Below are 26,930 nucleotides of genomic sequence, written 5' to 3'. Positions count from 1 at the left end.
CTTTGTACTTTTTTATTATAAAATAAATTAATACTTTTATATAGCAAAAATGCCCGAAATTAATCAAAATAACAGTAAAAAACATTTATATAGTTACAAAAAAATATATTTTATCTAAATTATACAGAAAACAGTTATTTTAAATTGTAATATTTCACAATATTGCCATATTTTTTATTTTGGAAATGCAGCCTTGGTCTGCATAAGAGATATTAATGTTAAATGTATACAATTTGAAATGTTAAAAATGCACATGTAGAAATGAACCTAGATTAATAAATATTGTAAAAGCATTGTTCATAACTGATGCATATATGTTAGCCAATGTGTTGCTAAATGAAAATACATGCTAAATAAAGCTGTAAAAATGTGAATTTGGAAAGTGTCAGAGTGAATGGGCAGTACCTGTCTCTGGGCCTCACGTAGCAGGTTTCGGAAATGCTCATCCCGCAGGGCCCAGTGAGGAAGGTCCGCGGGGCCACGGGGGCCCTGCATGGGCTCCTCCAGCCGCAGTTTGAGCTCGCGCAGTGTGGCCAGCTCTTCGCTCAGCTGCCTCTGTCGTGTACGGCAGGCCTGGAGGTCCAGCTCCAGGTCCAGAGAGGTACGTGTGGGCTGCTCAGCCAGAGAGGAGCGGTGAGACTGCTGCGTTCACGTAAAAAGGACACATAAGTACACTTCCAGAGCAAAGATGAATAATAAAAATGTGTGTAAAACAGCAACATCGTCATCATTCCAACCTGTTTATATCGCAGGGTTCGTCTCTCTAGAGTGTTTCTGATAAAGGGGGATTTCTTTGGTAGAGTAGAGCTATCACTGTCACTTCTATACAACTGTGAAGGAGGAAAAACATCATGTGAAGGTGTTTTTTTTTTTCTTCATTGACTATGTTTGAAGGCTTTGGACAGATCACGCATCACTAATCCACAGTGTGTGAAGTGTGTGTTTCTTCTTACCCTACAGACATACTGACTGCGCGCTCCAGGAGAAAACGTCTGAGATCTGACTATTGTGCTGCTACGCATGAAAGGTGAGCTGTGACCCCAGCGGCCCGTCCTTTCCTTCGGCCGCATTCTCATTGGCTCTGGGAGCACACCTTCTGTGTTGGTCGCCTTGTCCACCTATGGTAGGAAATACAAAAACACAAAATTAATTTGTTTAATCATCTATTTTATAGTTCGTTGTTCTTCTGCTCTTCTCTTTTTATATATTTAGCAGTGATACATAAAATGTATCAAAAGATACAGTAAAGATTTTTACATTGTTGCAAAAAAAAAAATACTTAAAGGTGCTGTATGTAAGTTTTTGAGTCTACTAAAGCAGTGGTTCCCAATCCTGGTCCCGGAGAACCCCCAACACTGCACGTTTTTGGTGTCTATCTTATCTGACACACACATTTGAGGTCATGGAGTCTTCACTAATGAGCTGATGAGTTGACTCAGGTGTGTTTGAATACGGACACATCTAAAATGTGCAGTGTTGGGGGTTCTCCAGGACCAGGATTGGGAACCACTGTACTAAAGCATAAAAACACCATAATATGTTTGTAGATATTTAAGAAACATGCTAAGTTAACATACTTGTTTATCTGAAAAACATATGCTACTGTGAGTTATTCTCCTTTGAAAATGTGCGTTCCGGGCTGGAATGTCGGTCTCTGTTTTGGTTTGTGAAACCAGTCCACTGCCAGTTTACCCAGTTGTATTTCGGCACACTGGGTTGCCAGTTGGCGGAAAACACAGTGTATTTCATTTCATTCATCGTCAAGTGCACTCGTTCCTGTTGGTGTCATCAATCTGGCAACCTGCGTGTGCTTAAAGTCTGAGGAGGAGGGGCCGCGTGAAAAAACCCTCTCTAATATTTTAAATTTGGACTGCAATACCTAGTTCAACCACTACCATGTTGTCAATCCTACATTACAGCACCTTTAAGAAATTGCTTTTGTGTTTTAAATTCATCAAAAAAAAAAATAATTCACCAAAAAAATCACCAAATATTAGAATGATTTCTGAAGGATCATGTGACACTGAAGACCGGAGTAGTGAAATCACAGGACTATATCCTATATTAAAATATAATAGGTATTTCTCTTTACTTCTAATACTTTCTCTTGTATTGCACCCAGGTTGTGGAATTCCCTGCCTTTTCCTATTAGGAATGCTCCGACTTTTGATTGTTTTAAGAAATTACTCAAAACATATCTCTTTAGTGAAGCTTTTAAGTTATAATCTTACAGTTGTTGTTGCCATTGTTGTAATTGTGTTGTCATTGTGATTGTTATTATGGTGTAGTGTTGTTTCTTTTATTATTGTTGTAGTGCCTTGAGTGTAAGAAAGGCGTATTACAAATAAAATGTATTATTATTATTAATAATAATAATATTTCAAAATATTACTATTTTATTTTTGATCAAACATTTGAGACTTTTTAAAAATAATTACAAAAATCTTACTGACCCCAAAATTTTGGCAAGCAGTGTAAGTCTCAAAAAGAAAATCTCAAAAAATAGTATTTTTTTTGTTTTGTTTGATGATGTGAATTACAACAAAGTATTATTTGAATATCCTGAGTGTGTAAACAAAACATTTTTAGTAATTATAACAGAACCTCAACAGACAAGCGAACCACAGTGTTTAAGATCAGAAACGTGTAGCTTGTATTTAAAGAACTTCTTATCAATTTGTAAGAGGAGAATTCATTCAGTTGCTATGACTTCTGTAACACTTTACAATACCTTTACTATTGGATTTCTCTCTGCAGGCTGGAGACAGCGTCTCGCAGAGTTCAGGCAGATACCTTCACCGCAAAGACTCTCAGGACAGGGAATGACAAACGCTGTACTGTTACTGCAGCCGCTGTCCACTGACTCAGCCTGCCAACTCCTAAACCACACACAGCGCTTAGAACACACAAACTCTGAAACATCATCTGATATAAGTGCTCTTACAGTCATAAGCTCAAAGGTTTATTGGTTTATAGAAAGACAATGAGTGTGTGGACCTCTCAGAAACTGCTTCTCCTTGCTCTCTCCCCTTTCTTTCCAGCTCCTCTTCACTCCTCTGTAACTCTTTCTTCATCTCCTCCAAATGAGTCACCACAGACACCTATTCAAAAAAAGGCAAGAGAAAAAACTTGTTGTTGGTATTTTTAACTAAATATGCAGAGACAACTAAAAACCAGTCATTTTGTAGGTTAATTTCTCTTGTAAAGTGTAAAAACTGCTTTAAACATTGTTCTGTTTGTTCACAAAACCTTTATAAACATTGGCATAAAATATTTTTATGTTTAATGCATATATATATATATATATATATATATATATATATATATATATATATATATATATATATATATATATATAATTTTATTATCATTAAAATTATAAAATTATTCCTATTTTTTTTTTTCAACACAAACTATTCTTATCACAATTTTGAGAAGATGGTTAGTGAACTATTGCATTTTGTGTAGGGCAGCAAATTGAGGTCATGACTGAACTAAAACATGGGAACAATTCTCTGCATCCCATATGCGCAATTTCAGACAAATGATTTCTTTTAAGAGAGAGCTCTTCAGTGGATCTTCAGTAATCTCTGATAATGCTTTAGCCAGAGGAAGAAAAGTCTCCAGTGCTGTCATCTCACCTCCAGCTTGCCTTGCCCTTCATTCTTCTCCTCTTCATCCATGATGCGGTTGGGTTGACTGTGGCGTCTGTGCTCAGGCCTGTGGTTCTCTGTGTTGTGGATATGCACTTTAAGCCACTGGAAGAGCATTTCAGTGCTGCCTGCACAGTCTGTCAGCGAGACGTGAGCAGAGCCCTGAGCCACAAACAGATACGGGTCAGTTAACATCTCATAGCTGACAAGCATGAAACATATAAAACATATAAATCTAAGGCAGATAACATGCTTTAAATGCTTTTTTTCTTTTTTTTTTACATGCAGTGGGGTCCAAAACTACTTCTAATTTGCATATGCATGCAAAACATTTTATTGCTAATTATACTATCTGCATAATAATGATCTAAGTGAATATTAGTCTAACCAGTAGCTCCTCCTGGACAAGGGGTCCTACAGCGCAGAGGTTTAACTGTAATGCATGGGCCCCGGGGCCTCCAGCGCTCAGGGGGATACGGAAGCCCTCATTAAAACTGAGAAGTGATTGAGGCTCCTGGGCCTTACAGCAGTAATATGTGCAGGGCCGGCTGGAGTCCACCGGGAGAACATGAACCTTCACAAATCTGAGAGAGACAAACAAAGAAAAACGCTACTCGTGAACGTCAATGTGTAAGTGTGCATAAATTGTTTCTGCAGAGGATATCACTGCAGTAGAGAAGGATGAGTGTATTAATGGAAAGCTGATGGGACTACTTACACTTTGCATCCATCTCTAACAGTGGCCTTGCTTAAATTTCTCATCTGAAGGACATGCAGCAGCAAAAACATGCCATTCGAATCATATCTGTAAAAGATTAGTTAATAGTGATTTGGTACATTATGATGAGGGAATGAGTGGCAGGTATGAGTATGACAGGGTGTGGTGCTTACAAAAGACCAATCTGAATCTGAACTGGATCTGAGGCTGGGACATCTTGAGTAAAACTGACTTCTTCTGATTCCTCTGTCCTACTGGAAAGAGACATTTTAGACATTTATGAATAATTATAACACTAAAACAACTTAAACTGACTGCATTAATGTATATATATACACAATAACTGATCAATTATGTTGAACTACCTTTCTTATCTTTTTGAAAGAGTGTCTTATGCTCACCAAGGCTGCATTTATTTGATCAAAAATACAGTCCAAACTGTAATATTGTCAAATATTATTTCAATTTAAACTAACCGCTTTCTATTTGAATTTATTTTAAAATATAATTTATTCTTGTGGTGGCAAAGCTGAATTTTCAGCAGTCAGTGCTCCAGTCTTCAGTGTCACACAATCCTTCAGAAATCAGTTTGTGCTGCTTAGTATTTTATTTTATTTTTTTCAGATGAACAAAGTTTTGTAACAGTGTAGAAGTCTTTAATTTCACTTTTAAACAATACATCCTTGCTAAATACAAGTATTAATTCTTTCAAAAAAATCTGTCTGACCTCAATATTTTGAACAATAGTCTATATTTCTGGTACAAGATATAAAAAAAAATGCATGATATTTAACACACTCTAAAGAAGGTACAGGCCAATGGGATGATTATGAAAATATTCTTTGTTAATTGATTTTTTTTTTAAATGTCCAATAATTGAGGGATTATGGAGATACAGTGAGTATTATTATAAGACAACTTTAATAGTATTTTTTCTTTTATAAAATATTCTTTCCTTTATAGTTTTGGAACAACATGAGGGTGAGTGAATGGAAGACAGAATTTTTTTTTTTTTTTTTTTGTGAACTATCAGTTTAAAGTCTTTATCTTTATTGCAGAATCTTCTCTCACCTTCTACTCCAGGCTTCAAACACCCCACTGTCTGTTGCCAAAACGTCTTCATTTACTCCTGCAGACACTCGTCTTGCTCTTCTGCTAGTCCTACTTGCACTTTTACAGCGCAGGGTCACTCCTATACATAGTCACACACACACACACACACACACACACACACACACACACCCACACACACACACACACACAAACACAAAACAGGAAATTCAAATCTTTTTAATTAGAACAGTGTGATTTAAACTTTTATTGCTAAACATTTTAAATGTACAATAATTACATGTTTAATTCGGGTTTCTCTCCTTAGAAATGAAACTAATGGCTTAACATGTCAATTATGAAAAAATTTAATTAACTGCAATTAAATATTTTAAATCAACTGATCAGATCAATTTGCTATTCATCACCTGTGGAGCTGTGTGTTCCTTGGAGAAGTCCATCTCTATGGCTCTTCCCTTCCAGGAGGTGTGCAGAGGCTGGGATTCCCGCTTCCCCTTCCCCAGGAAGAGTAGTATGCTGCTGAGATTGAGTCTGATTCCGTAGTCCTTCAGCCAGCAGACCCCTGCTGGCCACCTCCATGTACTCCTCTGTCATTTGGGCCAGAGGGCAGTCCTGGGGGGCCGAGTGGTAGGTGGTGTCCATGGGGGAGCTGGGAGGGGAGAGCGAGGAGAGCGAGGACCGAGAAGAGAGAGAGGTGAGAGACTGTGGTGTGTCGTGGGACCGTTTTGGGCCAAAGGCTGAACCATCTCTACTGTGGGTCTCCAAGGGGAGAAGGTAGCGGAAAGATGGGTCCAGAACATCAGAGCTGCCTTCTGTTCGTTCATACTGGGGCAGGCCGTAGATGTCGGTGAAGCTGATGGAGCTGAGAGAACCACGGCTGGATGCCAAAGAGCCACGACTGGAAGCTAAAGAGCCACGGCTACTGCTGGAGGACACCGTCAGATTACTGGTTGACAGGCTGCACACACAGAGAGAGACGTGGTTAGACATATTGTATTTGTCTTTGTGATTTCATCATTTTCATCATCTTTTCATTAAGGCTGTCAATTGATGATATATTCATATTCAAAAATATATATTATTTGATATGCTGGTTGTTTAAATCAGTCCCAATAATCACACTGTATATTGTATCAATATTTGCCGAGAAAAACAACAAATGATAATAAAAAAAAGTTTTAGAAACGAGGCTTCAAAAGTCAAATGTTTATTTTTGTTGAACAAAAGTATACTGGTGGCTTGCAATCCATACTTTTTTAAATAACATTTTATAATTAATATAAATGTAGATTCATTTAATATTATTAAACAATGTATTAATATTGTACTAATGTACTAATATAATAATAATAATAATAATAATAATATGTATTTATATATATATATATATATATATATATATATATATATATATATATATATATATATATATATATATATATATATTATATATATATATATATATATATATATATATATATATATAGGGCTGGACAATATATCGAACGATATGATCATGCGCATATTGTCAGTAAAGCCGGTTCCATGATTAGCGGTAAATCCCCATCACCTGCTTTCAAATGGAGCTGCAGTTAATACACAGAGCCGTAGTTCACTGAGAAGCTACGCTATATCGAGTTCATTATTGAAGATGAATCGCCTTTGATAATGAACTCAATATAGCGTAGCTTGTCAGTAAACTACGGCTCTGTGTATTAACTGCAGCTCCATTTGAAAGCAGGTGATGGCGATTTAGCGCTAATCATGGAACCGGCTTTACTGACGAGATGCGCATGATCATATCGTTCGATATATTGTCCAGCCCTATATATATATATATATATATATATATATATATATATATATATATATATATATATATATATATATATATATATATATATATATATGACCCTGGACCACAAAACCAGTCATAAGAGTAAATTTTTTAAAATTGAGATTTATACACAATCTAAAAGCTGAATAAATAAGCTTTCCATTGATAATGCAACTATTTGAAAATCTGGAATCTGAGGGTGCAAAAAAAAAATCTAAATATTAAGAAAATCACCTTAAAAGTTGTCCAAATGAAGTTCTTAGCAATGCATATTACTAATCAAAAATTTTGTTTTGATATATTTACAGTAGGAAATTTAAAAAATATCTTCATGAAACATGATTTTTACTTTACCTATTGATTTTCGGCATAAAAGAAAAATCAATAATTTTTACCCATTCGATGTATTTTTGGCTATTGCTACAAATATATCCCAGTGACTTATGACTTATATATACACACACACTCGAACTGTCAATGTGACATTAATTTACCACAAACAAGATTTTTTTTTTTTTCCTAAAATTTATATGTGTGTGTGTGTGTGTATATATATATATATATATATATATATATATATATATATATATATATATATATAATTTTTTTTTTTTTTACTTTATATTGGTTGTATTTAAATTTATTGCCATATCAGCTTTATCTATTATTACATTATTACATGGCAGATACAAATTAAATGTTCAAATAACTGTACTAAATAAATGTGCCAAACAGACAGCCCTCATTTTGATTTATGCTTTCTGAATCAAGTATGTATGAGGGCGTTCAGGTCATGTGTGTGATGTACCTCTTCAGCTGAGAGTGTAGATAGGTGGTGATGCGGGTGGCTTCCTCGAGTTGCCTCATAAGTACATTCCTCTTCTCCTGCTGTAATATCCTACCCAACACACATTATGATAAAGATTTACCACATTTAATAAATACAGTCAGTTGGATTTAACCAACCGTTAGATGTCTGCATGATCTCACAGAATCATAGACTGTATATCACAAACGCAAGACTGTTTGTTAATATGTTTGATTGTTCATTGTGCAAAAGTGGGAATGATTTAAGCGCATCATCTGCGGAAGATATAGTATAAGATTTATGTAATCTAATTTTCACCATCATAAGAAAATGCAGTTTTACCATTTTATGGCTCCTAATGTCACAAAAAGAAGTGGATCAATATCCATAACATAACAGAAAAACATGTAGGTGGGATATGGAAGCTGATATGTATACTGACGTAATATGGCAAAACAACCCCTATACGTCTCAGATCTAAGATGCTCATAATGAGCAGATCAGAGCTGGAACAAGTACATCTGCTTTGTTCAGTGGGGAAATGAGGGGTCCCTTATTTACCTCTGCGGGCATTTACAAAACTTTTACTGAAATATTTTGTTTGGAAGATTTCCTGATAACAAATACATAAGTCTCCCACCATGTTTTGAGTAGAGGTATATTATGTTGATGGGAAGTGCATTTCTTTATTGCCATGCTAGTGCAATTTTTTTTTTCCCACATCAATGTAACTTGGTCTACAGACCCTGCCAAGTAGCCCCTCACAATCCCTCAGAATTCACAAACTGAGATACAATTGATCAGCTTTCTTTTAGAAGACTACACATGCTTAAACATCTACAAAATCTATCTAATGAGTCTACTCTTTTACACAGACATGACTGTGTATGAAGAAATAAAGCAGACCTCTGATTGGCTCCCTGACTCTGGACACTCTGGGCTTTCTGCACCTCCTCCTCCAGCCTGTGTTTCTCCTCCTGCAGCTGGAGCAGCGTGTCCGGGGAGTGCTGCTGCTGGCTAAGAAGAGTGATCTCCTGGAGTAGGGCCTCCTTCTCCCGCAGCAGCAGCAGACAGTCCCAATCCCGATCGACTTCTGCACGTCCAGACCAGCTCTCACTGTCCAACTGAGCCAACTGATGCTGAATACTGGACATCCTGAGAGACAAGGGATCAATTTTAATGTCTGTAAGCAGATACATGCAAGAGCAAATCAAATAAAAGACATGATGAAATGACTGGGTTCACATATGCTACACATGATTTGTATTAAAGTACTTCAATACTAATCATATTAATGTTTAAAAGTTTGAGGTCAGTACAGTTTTTATTGAAAAAAAAAATTAACATATTCAACAAGGATGCATTAAATTTAATCAAAAGTGTCAGTAAAGACTTTTACACTGTTACAAAAATTATTTTTTTTTCAATAAATTCTGCTCTTTTGAACCTTCTATTCATCAGAATCCTGAAAAAGTATTAAAATTCAATATTAAAATATTAAAAAACAATATTAAGCACCAAAACTGATTTATATAATAATGATAATAAATTAACAAGTGTTTCTTGACCAACAAATCTGCATATTAGAATGATTTCTGAAGGATCATGTGATACTCAAAACATTTTAAAATATATTGAAATAAAAACAGTCACTTTAAATTGTAAAACTTTTTTGTTGGCTCTTTGGGAAAAATTATTTCAAAACTGAAAAGAAAGAAATAGTAAAATAAATAAATAATGTTATAATGGTATATAGGAATAATGAACATAATATTGTGAATATGTGTATGTGTGTGAGGGTTTAAAAGTACTGGCAAAAGCATTAAAGAACAGACAGAGACTGCAGCTTTATGTCTGACGTGAGAAATTGTGTTTCTGCACTTTTGGAGTACAGATATTGTGACTCAGTCAGAGAGCATGCAAGTTTCCACAGCTTTCTCCTCTCTCAACTCCCTCTCTTTTCCCCTTTCCCCCCTCACTTCCTCTCTCTCTCTCTCTGATGTCATAAATGGCACTTTACGGCCAGCTCTGTTGCCATGGAAACATGCATCTTGTAATAAGGTTTGCATGGAGCCACTGTTACAGCACAGAGGCCAAAAGCTACAGCATCAGTTCCTCCTCAAATATATAGAAGACTCCAAGTGCAATGTATGCCACATCAATCCACCACTCTACTTTAATAAAAACCACTAAAATCTACAGTGAAGTAGTAGCAACATTATTACATGGCAAATCCAGACAAGGTTTCCCTTAAAGGCAGTGGACAAGCCACATGACAATTCTTTCAGGAATCACAGCCAGCCTGAAGTTTCTTAGTCAACTACTTCAGCTTCTTGAAATCACATGATTGAAATCAGGTGATATTGGGAGGTGTGATACTATTTTCATAGTGATCTGAATTATTTTTACACAGTAGATGAAAAATGGGTGGAAATTCATATAATAACATTAGCTTCTATGCATATTTAGTAACCACAATATCATATAGATACTGGCCAGTATCTGACCACCTAGCATCTGCCAGAACACCCCTTAACAATGCCATATGGCAACAACAACCTCTGACAATATATTTCCGCAACTGCATAAAAATGCTACAGAGACAACCAACTTTTTTTGGCAGCCCAGGTTCAGGAAAAAAGATTCTCATTCATTTTTTTTTCCATTGGGATTTAAAGAAATTCCTCAAAATGTTCTATGCCATAAACCAAAACAACCAGCTCCAAGATGAATCACAACATTATGCATTTGAAGCAAAAAATATTTCAAAATTAAAGAAAAAAGTTAAAGGCAGTGTACTTAACATCATGATACATTACACATTCCATGATGCACTGCTAATTTTAGAATCAAATCAACATTCTTCTTTTTTTTTTTTAATGCTGAAACCATAGTGAATTTTGAAATGTGAAATGTTATGCAGTATGCTATATGTCTGTTGTTCATAATAGTTATGCATTGCATATTTGCAAATCCACTTACTTTTTCTTAGCCTCTTCATACTGCCAACTGAGTTTGACTCTGTCTGCAAGCAGTGATGATTCCTGGGTGCCAAACTGTAAGAGAGAAAATACCATTATTAATTATTGTGCATGATGATTGTAAATGCCTCTCTGTGATGACACAAAATTATAATATCAAATATAAAATAACTGAAACTTCAGTTCAACAAAATCCTGACAAACCTCTCCCATCAGATCAGTCTGGCAGCCAGTGTCCGTGTATTGTTGCACACTACAGGAGTCACCGAGGGTTTCTGCACTGTTGGCCACTTCATTAATGGAGTCACAGAAGTTCAGCGTCAGCTTGGCCAGGCTCTGTGCACAACAACAGAATAACAAATTAAAGAGATATTCATAACAGAAGTTCTCAGTGATCACTTGTGGCCACGAGATGGCAGCACCTCTTAAAAAAAAGATATTTGAGAGGGAGCTGAAGGTGTTGAAATGACTAACATAAAATTAGACATTTCAATATGTATTCAGCGAGTATTGATGCATTTAGTACACAGATACAACTAAACTAAAACCATACGAACTAAAGACTATAACCATAAGGAAACCTTTGCTATTTGAAAAACTAAATTTTAACTGAAATAAAATTATATATATATATAATATATATATATATATATATATATATATATATATATATATATATATATATATATATATAAAAAAAACATTTTATTTCAGTTAGTTGTCAAAGCACCATTTCTCATATAGTTTTCATTTAGTTTAACTTGATGCACTAAAATAAACTAAAAACTATAGACTGTGTGTTCTTTATATATATAAACAATAATAATGGGACAAAAAATTAATAAAACCCAAAATTAATAAAGCTTTAAAATTATAAATTGAGAATATAAAAATAAAAACTACAATAGAAGCTTAGTTATATTAAAATAACACTGACATGAATTTCTGTCTGCAATACATTTTTCTTCTGTAACAACAATTCTGAGTGAATTATTAAACTTTATAACACTACATTTTGTGTTAACTTCTGTTACTTTGCCATTAAATTATAGAATACAATAAATATATATATATATATATGTTTGTATATATATATATATATATATATATATATATATATATATATATATATATATATATATATATATATATATATATATATATACACACACACACATTTTCCTGTTTCAAAGAAAAATCTATAAAGATGATGGGTCTGTCTAACCAGGATGAGGTCCTGCCTCTCTTTCTCGCCGGTGCTGATGGCCTTTTTAATGTTGCGCAGCTCGCTGAAGATGGCCTGTGCTTCATCTAGTTTGTAATTGGTCTGACTGCTGGACATCTTCCTGTCAATTCTGCTCAAGACAACAAACAAGGAAAAAAACATCAGCATGTTGTTAATCTGCTGACATGAATTGTTAAAGGGCTACAGTGAGCAGAAAAGAATAGAACAAAGTACAAATACACAGGTTTCTTTCTTACACACAATAATGCATTGGAGGTCTAGCAGATCAAATCAAGCACTAGACATATGCCATCATTTCAAGTGACTCCCTGTTAAACACTATTTGTTGAAGCACCAATGAGTCTAAACATAGACTGACATTGTGTCCATTCTCCATGCACCAGGATATGTATGCTCATAAACATCTACATATGGTTTAAAGAATCCTCATGCTGCTGAACTAATTATAAAGAATTAAACTAGCAATGACATCAGAGTTTATTTACGACAAACAGGGTGTTACTCCACCAGAGCCAATCCAATCTCACTGCTCGAAAACAAAGTTAATATACCACCATCTAAGACATACAGTATTGTGTGAGAATGTTAAAGAGAGAGGAAACAAATCGGACTATTGCTTCTGAAGAGAAACTGTGAGAGATGGCAGTGGGAGATGTGACCTTAGATTTATTAAAACTTGCCTTGTGTCTAACAGACGGGTTAACCATTTATCCGTGTTAGAAAAATATTGTTTTAACTTAAACCAGCTTCTAGTCTCAAAGGTATAATAATTAGGCAAGTGAAACCAGAGAGCACCGCACTAAAACCCTCCCGTCGGGGAATGTCTGCCTTCTAAAGCACCAAAGCACTGTGGGATATATATCCTCTGGAGTGTAATGCCTGAAATGTTGGGTATAGAAACAGGATGCCATTCTAGAAACAGAAACAACCAGCTAAACTAGCTAAAAAATGCCTTAAAGTTATAAAAATGCCTTTCAATGCCTCATTGTACATCAGTTTGCACGGGAAAGCATTATGAAATATTTTGCAATCTCAATATACTACTGAACGGCAAAAACAATAACATCTTCAGCTTTCATACAGATGATAATGGACATGAAATTATAATAAATGAAATATATGAGATTGAAAGTGTTGAAATTGATGGTTGTCTTCACAGGAGTGTCTTTCATATCAGTGTGTCTCTGGTGTACAGCCTGAGCTCCTGCCATAGGCCACTTCCTGGAGGCCACCCTCCTCCAACAGCAGGTACTGTCAGCTTGCTGCCCTGCCTCTTCCTCTCCGCACAAGCAGGGCTTTGTTTACCCCCTTCAAACCTCCAACCTTTCAGAGCCCCGCCTGACCAGGACCCAAGTCTGCCAGGCTACTACGGACATCTGCCCACTCCATCCACTCCAATATCGCAGTAATAGAGCCATTCCATAATATATATATATATATATATATATATATATATATATATATATATATATATATATATATATATATATATATATATATATATATATATATATATATATATATATATTATGTATAGTGTGCATATATTATACACACTACCATTCAAAAGTTTAGGGACAGTAAAAAATTTAAATGGTTTTGAAAGAAGTCTCTTAAACTCATCAAAGCTGCATTTATTTGATCAAAAATAGGAAAAATCCAAATTAAACCCTGTGGCTTGTGATGATACATTGATGTGTAAAGACACAAAATCACTTTAACTTTAAAATTTCATCACTTGATTCTATAAAAACAAAGTCTTTGGAGGGTGTCTCAAACAGTTTTGATGCAACTTTGACAGTACAATGACTGCTGCCAGACACTAGCAACACATTAGCCCAAAACTCAACTGAACATATGACTGACTTCAAACAAAATAAAATTTCAATAAGGAATCACAGGTCCCAGGCTCTGATGAGTTGTGTACAGAGGGAGCTTTTATTTTCTTAAAGTGCTGAGTAAAGAGTTAATCTTGCTATTCTGGGAGCAAAAAGAGTAGTGTTCTATCTAAGAGATAAGGGCCCTCACTGGGATGCAGGAAGCAGAGAGGAATTTGCTGCAAGATATCTCTGCGTTTTTTAAAATGCTTTCAAGCACTTTTTACCCCCTCCTCGTCTCTTCCCACCCCTCCTCTCTCTCCCTCTCTACTCTGGACTCTCACTCTTTCTCTGCTTATTGAGCTTTTCCTGCCTTGGCAACCCACAGTCAACTGGTGCATCCTCTTCCTGAGGTGGAGTCTCCTTTTCCAGACACACACACACACAAAAAGTTTTTTGTGGGTTTAGGTAAAATTCCCCACACACATTCCTGGACCATACATTCATGAAAAATGCTACACAAACATTACAGAACAGCCAACAAACAGCTCCACTGGTTATTTAAAACACAGCACCCTAAATACTATTCTGTTCTATTTTAGCATTGAAAACAGTATGAGAACAGTACATTTAGTCAGACACGAAGCAGGTAATTAATTCAGATTTTTTTTTTGGAGTTTGGTATCTGGTAACTGTTTGGTTTGCTGCTCCACTGAACTGAGTAATAGTGAAATTTGGGCTGAAATTAGCCCTGAATGCACTAGCTACACTGCTATACTAACTATAAAGACCACTTTGTCTAAATGAAGAACTCTGGCAAAATATTACTGAGGTGTTAGCAAAACAGCTATTGATAATTCTCACACTTTGGGTAGGGTTTGTTTGAAAGTACCAACCCAAATTAACTAAAATTTTGCCTAAATGTTAAACAAATGACTCCATTCACATTTTGATTTGTAGCCAATTCATTATCCACACAAATACCCACATTAATTTTACACTATTAAAGAAAAATTGATGCAATTATAAGATGAATCAATGTATCAGTGTGTTTCACCATTCAAAACGTAACCACCTGCTGTTATGTATTCTCTAATATCTGCATGTAGGATTTGTAATATTTTGGTATTTGGTATATATAAAACGTAAAGCTCTGAACCAAAGCATAAAAACAAAACTTACCTAAAACTTTAAAACTATTTTTTCCTGCCTTGAAAGCACCGGCATTTCCGTCTTTTCTACTTTTTATCTACTTTAATGAAAGATACAACTACCTTGAAACAGAAAGAGTTTCAGCCTGTTTGGGATGATTTATGTCAGTTTATGCCACAATCACTCAACGGTGACGATTACTACAAACACTCACCCAATTCAGATGCACTTGGACAGTTTTCACAGCAACTATTTGGTTGCTCCTTATGAAAGCTATACATGAACATTGAAAATTTGGGGTTGGTAAGTCTCTTACACTCTGCATTTATTTGCTCAAAAAGAACATGTTCTACTTTATGTAATTTCAAGTAAATCTGCTGTTGTAAGCATATTGTGTTCTTTAAAACTACAGACTCAGTATGAGGGTGGTGATTTGAGCAATAGAAAAGACCGATTCACTTTGTCATAACTGAAGTGTTGAAATACAGAGTGACCTCATAAGCTGCGTCTCATTTGATGTGCATTTACTGAACCTGTCCAAGGAGCAAAGTTTGTGGACACTTGGAAAAGCTTCAGTTAAAAGACAACTACCCTAACAGAAACATGAATAAACAGGAAACATAAGACAAAGCAGGAAAATAAACTAAAGACAGGGTGGGGTCATGTATTATAAATCACGAAAAAGATTGGGGGCAGGAAGGAATAATACAATTTTACAATATTCATGCATGAAAAAAAAGGTGCATGGTTGTCAGGGTGCTCCAAAGTAATATATATATATATTACATTCTTGTCCCTTTTCACCTTCTAGTTGTAATCTACCAGGTTAAAATCATAACCTTAATCGCTAACCCTAAATATGGCCTGATAGTGATGCTTGCCATAACAAACGCCACTAATTTCACCCTGATTTGTAAACTACACATGCTCTGTGTGTGCGGCAGAGTTCAACTCAGTTTGACTCACTCCTGTAGGGTCTCCACTCCCATTTCCTTGTACTGCAGCTCCTGTCTCATCTGTGCCAGTTCCTGTTTGAGTCTGGAGAGCTGTGGACACAAGAGCCACTCAGTCAATACACATCAAAACACACAGTGGGATTCCCTTCAGAGGCACCACTGCAAAAAAAAGATTAAGTCATCAGCATAGATATGTTTAATCGTTCCCGACCCGCCCAACATACACAGAAACTTAAAACGACCTTAAACACACAGCCCTCCCAAAACCACAACGAAGGAATGTAGGGTCATTCAATATGCAGCGAAAACCATCAGACATGTAGGTAACAGGCCACAGTAGACCAACCATGACATAATATAGGGTTTATTTGCAACAAAACATTTATTTTTTTTTACACTTTTTGATCAGTTATGATAAAAGTCTTTTAACAAATAGTTCGTAAATTCCGTTATTATATATTTTCTCAGGCTAAACCCGAATTTTGTCATACAACAAAACCACTAAGACTAAAACCATATGACAGCTTTGAGTATGGAACGGAATGAAATGCAAGAATCAAACCTGAAGCAATGCCATGATGAAAATGAACTAGCTGTGTAAATATTCTTCTAGATTTCTCCTACTGTATTCCAATGAAAACAAATAATATGGTTTGGAACTACAAGACAAAAACTTTTGAATTCTTACATCTGGGTGATTTATTCGTTTAATACGACAGATTTAGTCAAGATTTAAAGGTAGTATTTATCATCCTCAGGCCAGCTTTCTGACACAATGAGTCTTCCTGTAGTACCGCACTAATTCATAGAGAGGCCTAACAAGCTCTGCCCTAGAGAAACACTGCAGTGAACCCAAACCTAGGCCTCTTCTTCCTAAAGGTACCCACCTCCCCTCAACACACATATACAAACACACAATCAACACCACATATGAGGGGCCCCTGTCTCCCCCCTTGGGCCTGACGTATGAGGCATTGTTCTGTGAAGATAATCACCTACCCGCTCACGCCTACAGGCGATTTCCGCTTTGATTTGGTCAGGGTCATATTTTGCATTTGAAGAGGAACCAGAGTGAGCTATGAGAGAGAAAAATGAGTCAAAAAAAAATTCACAATCACATCTTGCTCATGTGGTGCAAATAACTGTACCTTAGTATTATGCAAATACTGTAAAAGTCATTTAATCCAAACCAATCAGAACTATTCGAATCTCAAGCTAAGAAATCAGTACATCTGCCAAAGAGTACCATGGTTACACCGTTTTATTATTAGATATGTATTAGTTCTCTTATGCTGTGCCCAAGTATATACTATGACACTGTCTTTCAGTACCGTATAGTAAAGCTACATTAAATTAAATTAAATCTGTTACAAACACACCATTGTTTTGCCCCAGTACTTTTTGATAAAGCTGGATATGCGTGTAAAATAAAAAGGATATAAAAAGTGAGAAAAACAGAGAGAGAGAGAGAGAGAGAGAGAGGGAAGTAGTGATTTCTGCTTTGGTTAGGATCACTTTTTGAATTTAAAGAGGATTATTCATAACTAAAAGTACAGAAGAAATGTAATGTAATTAATATATAATTGATGAACATGTTTTTAACTTCTGGATTAAAATCTATTTAGAAAAAAATATTCTGCTTCTATTCTATTTTTATTCTGTAAAAAGAAAAACCTTTTTCAGCAGTTCTGCATAAGTTTTTTCTTTTAAAAATTTTACAAAAACTGCTTAATAATCTTAATAATTTTAGAATTAAATATTTAATATTTATATTAAAGGGATAGTTCTCCCAAAAATTAAAATTCTGTGATCACTTACCGTCATCTAACCAAACAGGTTTTTTTTTTTTCATACTATGGAAGTCAATGGCTACCGTCAATTGTTTAGTTACCCACGTTCTTCAAAAGATCTTCTTTTGTGTTCAGCAGAAAAAAAAGAAACTCATAGGTTTGGAATGACATGAGGGGGAGTAAACAATGACAGAATTTTCATTTTTGGGTGAACTATCCCTTTAATATTAATAATATTAATGCCCATACCATTAATAACAATAATACCCTTAATATTTTATAATATCAACTTTTTCTAAACAAATCAAAAATATGTACATTTGCCTGGAAGTGATGGGTATGAATAAATGCGCTCAAATGTTTTAGTGAGAAACAGGAAGTAAGAGCAGAACTGATGAATGGTGGCAGGAAAGGGAGGGGAAGGTGAAGGGAAAAGGAGGGGTGAGCTGGACTAGAGGAGGAAGGGAGGAGGCCATGGAAGTACGAGTGAGGAAAGGAACAGATTGCAGCCAATGAGTGACACTGAAATAAGCCTAGAGTAAGAATGACTTCATTGAAAACCTCACACAATATGACTAACAGACTGGTGTGATGTTAGACGGCTGAATCAGCAGTGTGTGTAATGTGAGCGTGATTAAAGTGAGATGTGATGCGTGTCTCACAGCTGGTGATTGAACGGTTGTCATCCTGAGTGAGCTGGTTGAAGAGTTGCATCTCTTGCTGTGCCAGCTCGAGTCTTTGCTGTTTGATCTGATACATCTCTTTCTTGGCATTGAGAGCCTCCTGTGCCACCACCAGGTACTCTTTTAACATGCGCTCCTGCTCCTGACGCCATTGTGTGCGAGGGTTCTCTATCTGGGTTGTCTCTGTGTGAGAGAAACATAACCACAGTATTAAAGCCATAACCCATGATAGTACTTCAAAAATAAGTATTCGATAACCATAAGATGCACATATATTAGAACAACAGACAGACAGACAGACAGACAGACAGAGAGAATGATAGACAAACAGGCTGACAGACACAACAATAAACATACAGATGATGAACAAAATGATGGAGAGATAAAACGATAGACACAGAACAACAGACATGATGGACACAACAATAAACACACAGACAGCCAATGATGGAGAGATAAAACGATAGACAGAGAACAACAGACAGACAGATAGATGGACAGACACACAACAATAGACATACAGACAGACAGAATGATTGACAGATAAATGATTGACAGAACGATAGACAAAACAACATACAAAAAAAGTGGTAACACTTTAGTTTAAGGAGCAATTCTAACTATTAACTTGTTGCTTATTAGCATGCATATTACTAGCATATTGGCTATCTATTAGTACTTATAAAGCACACAGTAATGCCTTATTCTGAATCTGCATGACCATATTTTAGATCCCTTAATCCTACCCCATACCTAAACTTAACAACTCCCTTATTAACTATTAAGGAGCAGCTAAGTAGGAGTTAAATGAGGCAAAAGTCATAGTTAATAGTGAGAACTGGTCCTGCAAACTAAAGTGTGATCATGCTACTACCACGGTTTCTGGACATTGTACCATGTTTATACATGTTTTATTATTTCTTCATAGGAGTGTCTCAAATAATACACTGGCTATAATATTTGTGTGTGTGTGTGTGTGTGTGTGTGTGTGTGTGTGTGTGTGTGTGTGTGTGTGTGTGTGTGTGTGTGTGTGTGTGTGAGACTATTCACCATTTAGTTATCCACTTTCTGAAGGCGAATTGTGCTTTTGAATGTAATTTGGAGGACTTTCTCTGCAAATATTGTTTTAGGTGATTATTTGGTGATTAACAGTGTATCGTGTAATTAATTCAACTCACTGACAGCTCTAGTTTAACAACTGACCAGATGGGCCAGACATGTAAAATATGACATTTAAAAACAAAACTAAAAAGCGCAACTTACTATTGATGTGGTCGATGTAGTAGACGCCCACCTGCTGGTCATACACCACCTCCCAGCCCAGAGGAAGCTCATCGCCCACACAGTCGGCAAAGGTCAGGGGCTTGGTTATCCTACAGGAATACAGAGAGAACAAATGTCAGAGTTGAAAACACCTCAAATCTGTGCAGTACAGGAATATTTTGGAGAACTTGCCCTTAACCAGCCAGTGACAAAAAACAACATATTAAACTCAACACAACAGAGTTGAGGCGTTATAATAACTAAGTTGCTTTTGCTACTTTTTTACAACACTGTGCGATATGCATCAGGTATTTCTGGGTTTCTAGAAGCATGTGTGCAAAAAACTATTTTGTAGAAAGACTCGCATTGGGGCAAACAAAGCTGTGCGGACATTTGAAGAATCTGGAGCATTCGCTCCTGAGATCGCTAATGAATGTGTGTTCAGTCAGTCAACAGCTACCGATCTCCTCACCCCAGGTCAAAAATGTGTGTAATATAGGCACTGCAGGAAGAGACGGCCCATAAACACATTCCACACAGCAGAAAGCAGGCCTGCCCTACGGCCCACAAACACAAGTAGGACACTGGATACTGCACAAATCACTTTTCACACTTTTAATGAACCACATCAATGTAATGCTCAAATATCTCACTGAAATAATCACTGTATCCCTGTGAATATTCGATGTTGAAAATACTGGCACTGAAAAATTAGGCTGGTTAACCTAAGATATTTAATAATAAAGTAGTCAACATTTTATGAATTCAATTGTTTAGACATGTTGCTAAAACAGATTTTATAGGGCCCTAAGTACCACAGTACTGAAAGACCTCTATGTTCATGTATCATGCTATTTAGTACTGAAGGTTATTTAAATAAAACACCATTGCATTGCCTTGTTTAGTTATTCAAAAACCATAGTGGTACCATAATACTATTTGGTTGGTGGGATAACATGATCAAGTCAAATTTAATTGAGATGAATAGTGCCTTGCGTATCTAAACATTCCCTGGAGGATTTTAACTTTCTTTTTATGCAGTTAGAGTTTTTCATTGGTTTTTAATCAGACAACTTTGCTGCTTTTTCCATCACAGTTTCCCTCATTGGTTGGTGGCGTGTTGGGAAGAGCTTTAAAGCAGAGGAGGATTCCAGGTTCAAATCCCAGTCACCGTGCCCTTGAGCTAAACACTTAACCCCTGTTTACCCCGATGTGCGCTGTAGGACTGTGTGTGCTTTGACCCTTCTCTTCGTCTGTGTCAGATAACAGCAGGGTTATGAAAAGAATTCCAGGGAAGCTGTGGAAACAGTTAGTAAAATAAGCCCTTAATTCCAAATACCTTTGTATCCAAATTAATAATTGTCAGACTTCAATTGGATTTGAATCAGAAATGTCTAGTGCATGGTGATTTTCTTTCTGAATGTTCTGACGATGTTCATTTCCCTAAGGAGCCTCACCAAAATGGCCTCAGTTACTGAAAATCAACGCACTTAATCAAGTAAATGTGCTTCACTTTTAAAACATTTTGACAATTTTTGAGATATATTACAGGCTGGCCCACCGTATGGACTTACATAAAGTCTGCATGCTGTGGAGGCACATGAAATATGAGAGGAGGGGACCGATGAGGAATGTTGAGATTCCATGACCCCTTGGTTGGAATTACCATCATTAACACATTTTTGACACACCACTACAATTAGTGATGTTAACAGCTTTTCTCCATTTTAAAGCAGTTTAGCACATAACTAGTATCCAATGGCTTTGCCTTGCAAACTGGACTAAAGTAATCAAACAAACAAACCATCAATTGAAGCTGTTTTGTATTTATCAAGTATACAATGGATTTGATTTGTTTGTTTTACTAATGTATTATTATGATTATTTGAGTTTAAGTAATAATTTGTTGGATTTGGTTGAACACCAGCAAGAAAAAAAAAGAAAAAAGATGCTTTACAAAAAGAATGACATGATTTTTTTGAAAATGTGAAAGAAAGCACTGAGAGTACTCCGCACTGAGAGGTGGAATTACTTAGCACACACACAGAATGGTCACACAAAATCCCAATGCATGGGCAGCCATTTATGCTGCGGCGCCCATAGTGATGCAATCCCTGCGATTTGGTATTGAGGGTGGAGAATGCAATCATTACTCCCCCCCCACCACAAAAGAGGCAAAACTCGTCACAGACATGGATGTCAAGACATGATTTTTATGTTATTTGCAATTTTTTTTGCACAAACATTCTGGAATGCTCCCAAAAGACTGCATGGGATACGACACAAACAGCCATAGATATCCACATGAATAGGCTGTTAGCATGTTAATTAAGGCATATAACTGGTAAAATCAATAAATTGTATATGCACTGTCAATGCGGGCAGTTCTTGGCCAGAAAAAGTTTACACGTTGACCAGACCTTGTGGCATTCAGTCAATGGTCCGGTTATGCTAGACTAGTCTGCCGAGTCAGCTTTTGGACCCCTCTACACATGGCATTCATTCAACACATTCCATAAAGCCACAAAAAACTTATTTTTTAAATGCCTTTAGAGTTCACTATGTCACATAATGCTTTTATATATATCTTTATGTCAATAAAGAAGCAATTAGTCATTGAAATGTTCTTGTTAAAATAAAGTACAACAAAAAGCTTTACTGAAATTCTTTCACTATTCAAATCTATAAAAAAAAAGAAAAATAATAAACAAGACATTACAGAAGCTGTGGCACATTTGTCAATGTCTTAAAATAACACAGACAAGGGTCTGTTTGATCATAATGCTTACAACACAAGCCAATACAAACATAGCTAAGACACAAGAGAAAACGATCACTGTGGCAAACATATCATCAAATTACAAAAATCTCTTTATTCTCCCATCAAATCTTTACTGTAACATCTATGTCAACCCTGGAACAGAGCCCAGAACGAGGTGCTGTTATCTCAGTGCTTTGAAAGATGGAGATGAATGGGTTTGTTAGCAGGGTTATAAAGTATTGTTTGAGGGGATTTGAAATGCAGTGAACTCTATTTATTTATGTGCTTTGGTAATCTATTAAAATAATCTGTGCTTATTCTGAGTCACATTTGACATGATTATTAAGACTAATTAATTAAGATGAACTATGTACTTTTTGCAGCCACAAATCAGAACTGCAAAAATTATGGTTAAAGCAAATGTCTGGTTTTTGCCAGTGCAAAACAGAATGTTGAGTGTTTTAGGTTGCTAGGGTGCTCCTGGCCAAAGTCAAAAACACTTTCACCTCCAAGTCTCTATGGGTCTTTTACTCCTGGCATTAATACGCGTTTTCAGCTTGGTCAGATCGTGTTCAGATAGCATTTGACCACATTAAAAGACATTATCACTAAAGCCACATTTGGTTTAAATGAATTTTCCAATATTAATCTAATTATTTCACAGCATTACACTTGGATACACTTTCATATAATGAGTAAATGTTTAAAATGTTTGAGTCTTGTAGTGTGCACTTATCCTTGGAGGTCAACAAACAAATGGCTTGTTTATAGTCTTCTCTTGACATTCAGCTTGGATGGAAAAAGTATTTTTACATCAAACAATATTACACACATCACAATTTGTAAGGAATGAGTAACAACAAAAACATAGAAGTTCTATCTGGAGTTTTAACAAAAGCCCAGAAGCTGACTTTTTTACAGTACCAGGGCTTTTGTTAAAACTACAGATGCATCTTCCAAATTTTTGCATTCCAATTATTCTCGCACATTTGTCATTTGGATCGACAAAGGGGAGGTGCCAAATTCAAAAGCACATTATGGGAAGGGTTGCAAAGGGGTGGAAAATTTCCAGAAACTTTCCAAAAATCCCTGGAATATTCCAAAAAAAAATCCTGGAAAGTTTCCAAAATTTCTGTAATGTTTCCGAAATTTACTGGAAATGTTCCACCTTTTTGCAACCTTAATCATGGGTGTTGTAGACTTTGGCAAAAGGGAACACCACAGCTCTTTTTCTGTTTTCTCTAGTCATATAGCACCAACTTAAAAAATAAAAATAAAAAGATTCTACTGCATGGACAGTAAAGTTTTATTAAAAGCCCATCTTCCCAGCAGTGAATTCCCCCTTTAAACAAAAAGATAAAGAAACAAAAAAAGAAATCAAATAGAAATAAATCTAGAGGGGAATTATATTAGTAACCATGAGAAGGCAGATAAACACAATGTGTCTGAAAGCAAGTTCCAATATACATTCATCTGAGAGCATCTGAAAAATACCGAAGCATTTAGGAAGAGCTGGGAACTCCTTTTCTTTAAAACCAGTATAAACATGCAGAAAACAAGTCAAAGAGACAGGAAAAGAGCCGAGTTACTGAGCTTTTCACCAGGTCATGTGAAAATTCACTGCGTATGAAAATCAGGATATGTTTGGTTTCTAAATGTTCTGAATGCAACAGCAGTTATGGCCAAGGGGTACATCAAAGATAAGGCTGGAAGTACCGATGCCCTCAGTTCAACATACTCTGTTAAGGGCACAATAAACAGCAAGCTCAGCTTGTGATTGTGACACAACAGGCAATTTGATACTGAACTAAATTAAACAATATAAAATGGCATTTCCATTTCCGTTCAAAATTTGGGGTCAGTTCATTTTTTTCCCCCAAAAAAATACTTTTATTCTTGCTTTTAATATTTCTATTCCTCAAAGAATCTTGAAAAAAAAAATGCATCAGTTTCCTCAAAAATATTAAGCAGCACAACCATGTGTGGTCAATTAAATCTTTTTCAGCTTGCATGCTGTCTCTCCATGTATAATTTTCTTAAAAAAAATATGCAAATATGTAAGGAATATTTTCCTATGATAATCATTCCATGCATAAGAGTAAGATCTTATTATAAATGGTTGCCTCGTATCCACAATGAACTGGAGCATGTAAAACAGCTTTACACATATAGATAGAGTCTTGTAGGAGTTATATGTTATAAACAAATATTATGTATAATATAAATAAATATTATGTCTTCCAGCTGGTAATATAGAATAAAACTAAATATTCAAAATAAAAGATTGTAAACAGTTCAGAGCATCAACTTGAATTGACTAGTCTTAAAGACCTCTATACACCAAGACTCACAACCACAGGCAACTCACTTCCCACAATACAACACAGCAGGAAACACCACATACACAAGCTTGATGTCCATTTCCTAAATCAGAACTACAGCTTTACAGCAGGTCTCCTGCTAGGTTTATCGAACTCTCCCAAGAACAGAAGAAAAACATGTCCCATGTAGTAGAGATTCTCACACAAACTGTAACATTGGACATAATGTGAGACGTGGACCTCTGACAGGAAACAGGACCACCCCACATTCTCACCAGGAACCTTGGGTCAGTTTCCTCTTTCTGCAATGCTTTCAAAACAAAAGAACACCAGATCTCAAAATTTGAACTCTGAAATCTGCATACACATACATTTTTCATACTTAATGACCTGAACGAATCACTAAAGTCATGAATATACACCATTGGTAACTCCACTGTACATCATCATCTGAACATTTTCGGCACCTATTTTGAGTTACGCGATATGCTAAATGTTTTGAGTTAACGATATGCTAAATGTTATACACACTGGCAGAGAACAATCATCATAACGCTTCTGCCCTCAGTTTCAATTCGGCACTGAAGTTACTTGCAAGTTTCTCAAGCGAGTGTTTTCTTTCAGTTCCTGAGAGACCCTCTGTGCTCTGAGAGAGCTAATCTTCCCATACCACGCCTTTTCTTCCAGAGAGGAAAGCTGCTCTGCCAGAAGGAGAGGTCTCGGAGTGTTTAGTGGGCTGAATCCCAAAACGCGTCATAGGCAGAAAGAAAAAGAGTTACGGGCCCATGGGTTATTTTAAGACTTGGGAATTTCTCAAATACACTCTGAGCAATGCAATTTGTCTCAATTTTTTAACCAAACGGAGAATGGATGTCAAGGCCATTTATGTAGCACAAACTTGATTTTGAAATTCATTTAAAAAGTTCAGCTTGTTAGTTACTAATGGTACTTTCACATTTGGTTCGCTTGCCTGGTCCGAACCCGAGTTCGATTGCTCCCCCCTGCCCCTGCTGGACTGCGTTCATATTATTTTAATTGGGACCGAACCTCGGTTCATTTGCGTAATCAAGCCAGCAGCTTTTTACCCCTTGCTTAGTAACGACGGCATAAGAGAAGGCAACAAATGCATAACATTGCTCTCTGCACTTTTATATTTTTAAGTTTCTGAACCGTAAGTTTTGTTTACAAAGCTTCGGTTCATAATGGCACTAGGGATATGCCGGTATCAAATTTTCCCGTTGCGATTAATTGATAATGTTTTGTCACGGTATACGGTATTATCACGGTATTGAAATTTAGTTTTAAAAAAGTGGTCATAATACAGTATAACAGGTTAAATAACTTTTTTCTTATAACAAAAATAACTGAACATTTAAATACAATAAAGCAATACAGAAAAAATATATAAAAGTTAAAAGTTTTACACATTAAAGTGCAAAAGAACTATAAAGACCAATAGGTATCACTTTACAATAAGACATCATTAGTTAACCTTAGTTTAATGCATTAACACAAGGCAAGTTTATTTATATAGCACATTTTGTACACAATGGTTATTCAAAGTGCTTTACATAAAAGAAAGTAAAAAAAAAAAAACATGAAGAAAAATAACCTCAAAAATAAAACAAGCGATTTAAGAACTTTGAAAATTATTTAAAAATTGACTTAAAAAGAATTTAAGACAGTTTAAAAATAGAAAAATGATTTTACATAAAATTTAGTGCAATACATAAAATATAGTGTAATCAGTTCGGACATCGCATAGTGCTCATTCAATAAATGCACAGCTAAACAATGAGCAATAGCTACATTTGCTACAGAAGTTACTAATCTTTGTTAAAAAAATACAAGTCTTATTTCATGCTAGCTCATT

The 26,930-nt window shown here is 35.8% G+C and overlaps 1 protein-coding gene across 3 annotated transcripts in view; it reads right to left on the bottom strand.

Moving 5' to 3' along the window:
• The window catches only part of LOC109106222 (protein WWC3-like), a 42,296-nt gene that overhangs the window by 1,797 nt on the left and 13,569 nt on the right, over positions 1-26,930 (bottom strand). Inside the window, exons 2-21 of one of the 3 annotated variants that reach the window (XM_042758330.1) lie at positions 19,976-20,085; positions 18,692-18,895; positions 17,239-17,315; positions 16,250-16,329; positions 12,294-12,423; positions 11,273-11,404; positions 11,070-11,143; positions 8,994-9,242; positions 8,088-8,177; positions 5,850-6,400; positions 5,443-5,563; positions 4,545-4,625; positions 4,372-4,458; positions 4,042-4,237; positions 3,642-3,815; positions 2,998-3,101; positions 2,732-2,879; positions 954-1,118; positions 738-830; positions 406-642 (exon numbers count right to left, since the gene is read on the bottom strand). In XM_042758330.1, the coding sequence (XP_042614264.1) occupies positions 406-642; positions 738-830; positions 954-1,118; positions 2,732-2,879; positions 2,998-3,101; positions 3,642-3,815; positions 4,042-4,237; positions 4,372-4,458; positions 4,545-4,625; positions 5,443-5,563; positions 5,850-6,400; positions 8,088-8,177; positions 8,994-9,242; positions 11,070-11,143; positions 11,273-11,404; positions 12,294-12,423; positions 16,250-16,329; positions 17,239-17,315; positions 18,692-18,895; positions 19,976-20,085 (3,103 nt within the window). The remainder of the gene's footprint in view (positions 1-405; positions 643-737; positions 831-953; positions 1,119-2,731; positions 2,880-2,997; positions 3,102-3,641; positions 3,816-4,041; positions 4,238-4,371; positions 4,459-4,544; positions 4,626-5,442; positions 5,564-5,849; positions 6,401-8,087; positions 8,178-8,993; positions 9,243-11,069; positions 11,144-11,272; positions 11,405-12,293; positions 12,424-16,249; positions 16,330-17,238; positions 17,316-18,691; positions 18,896-19,975; positions 20,086-26,930) is intronic. The other 2 variants (XM_042758332.1, XM_042758331.1) reach the window with 2 other exon arrangements.

This window comes from Cyprinus carpio, chromosome A6 (genome assembly GCF_018340385.1).
Source record: "Cyprinus carpio isolate SPL01 chromosome A6, ASM1834038v1, whole genome shotgun sequence".
Taxonomy (NCBI): domain Eukaryota; kingdom Metazoa; phylum Chordata; class Actinopteri; order Cypriniformes; family Cyprinidae; genus Cyprinus; species Cyprinus carpio.
Note: the sequence above shows the minus strand (reverse complement) of the source record. Positions and strands in the feature narration are given on the sequence as shown.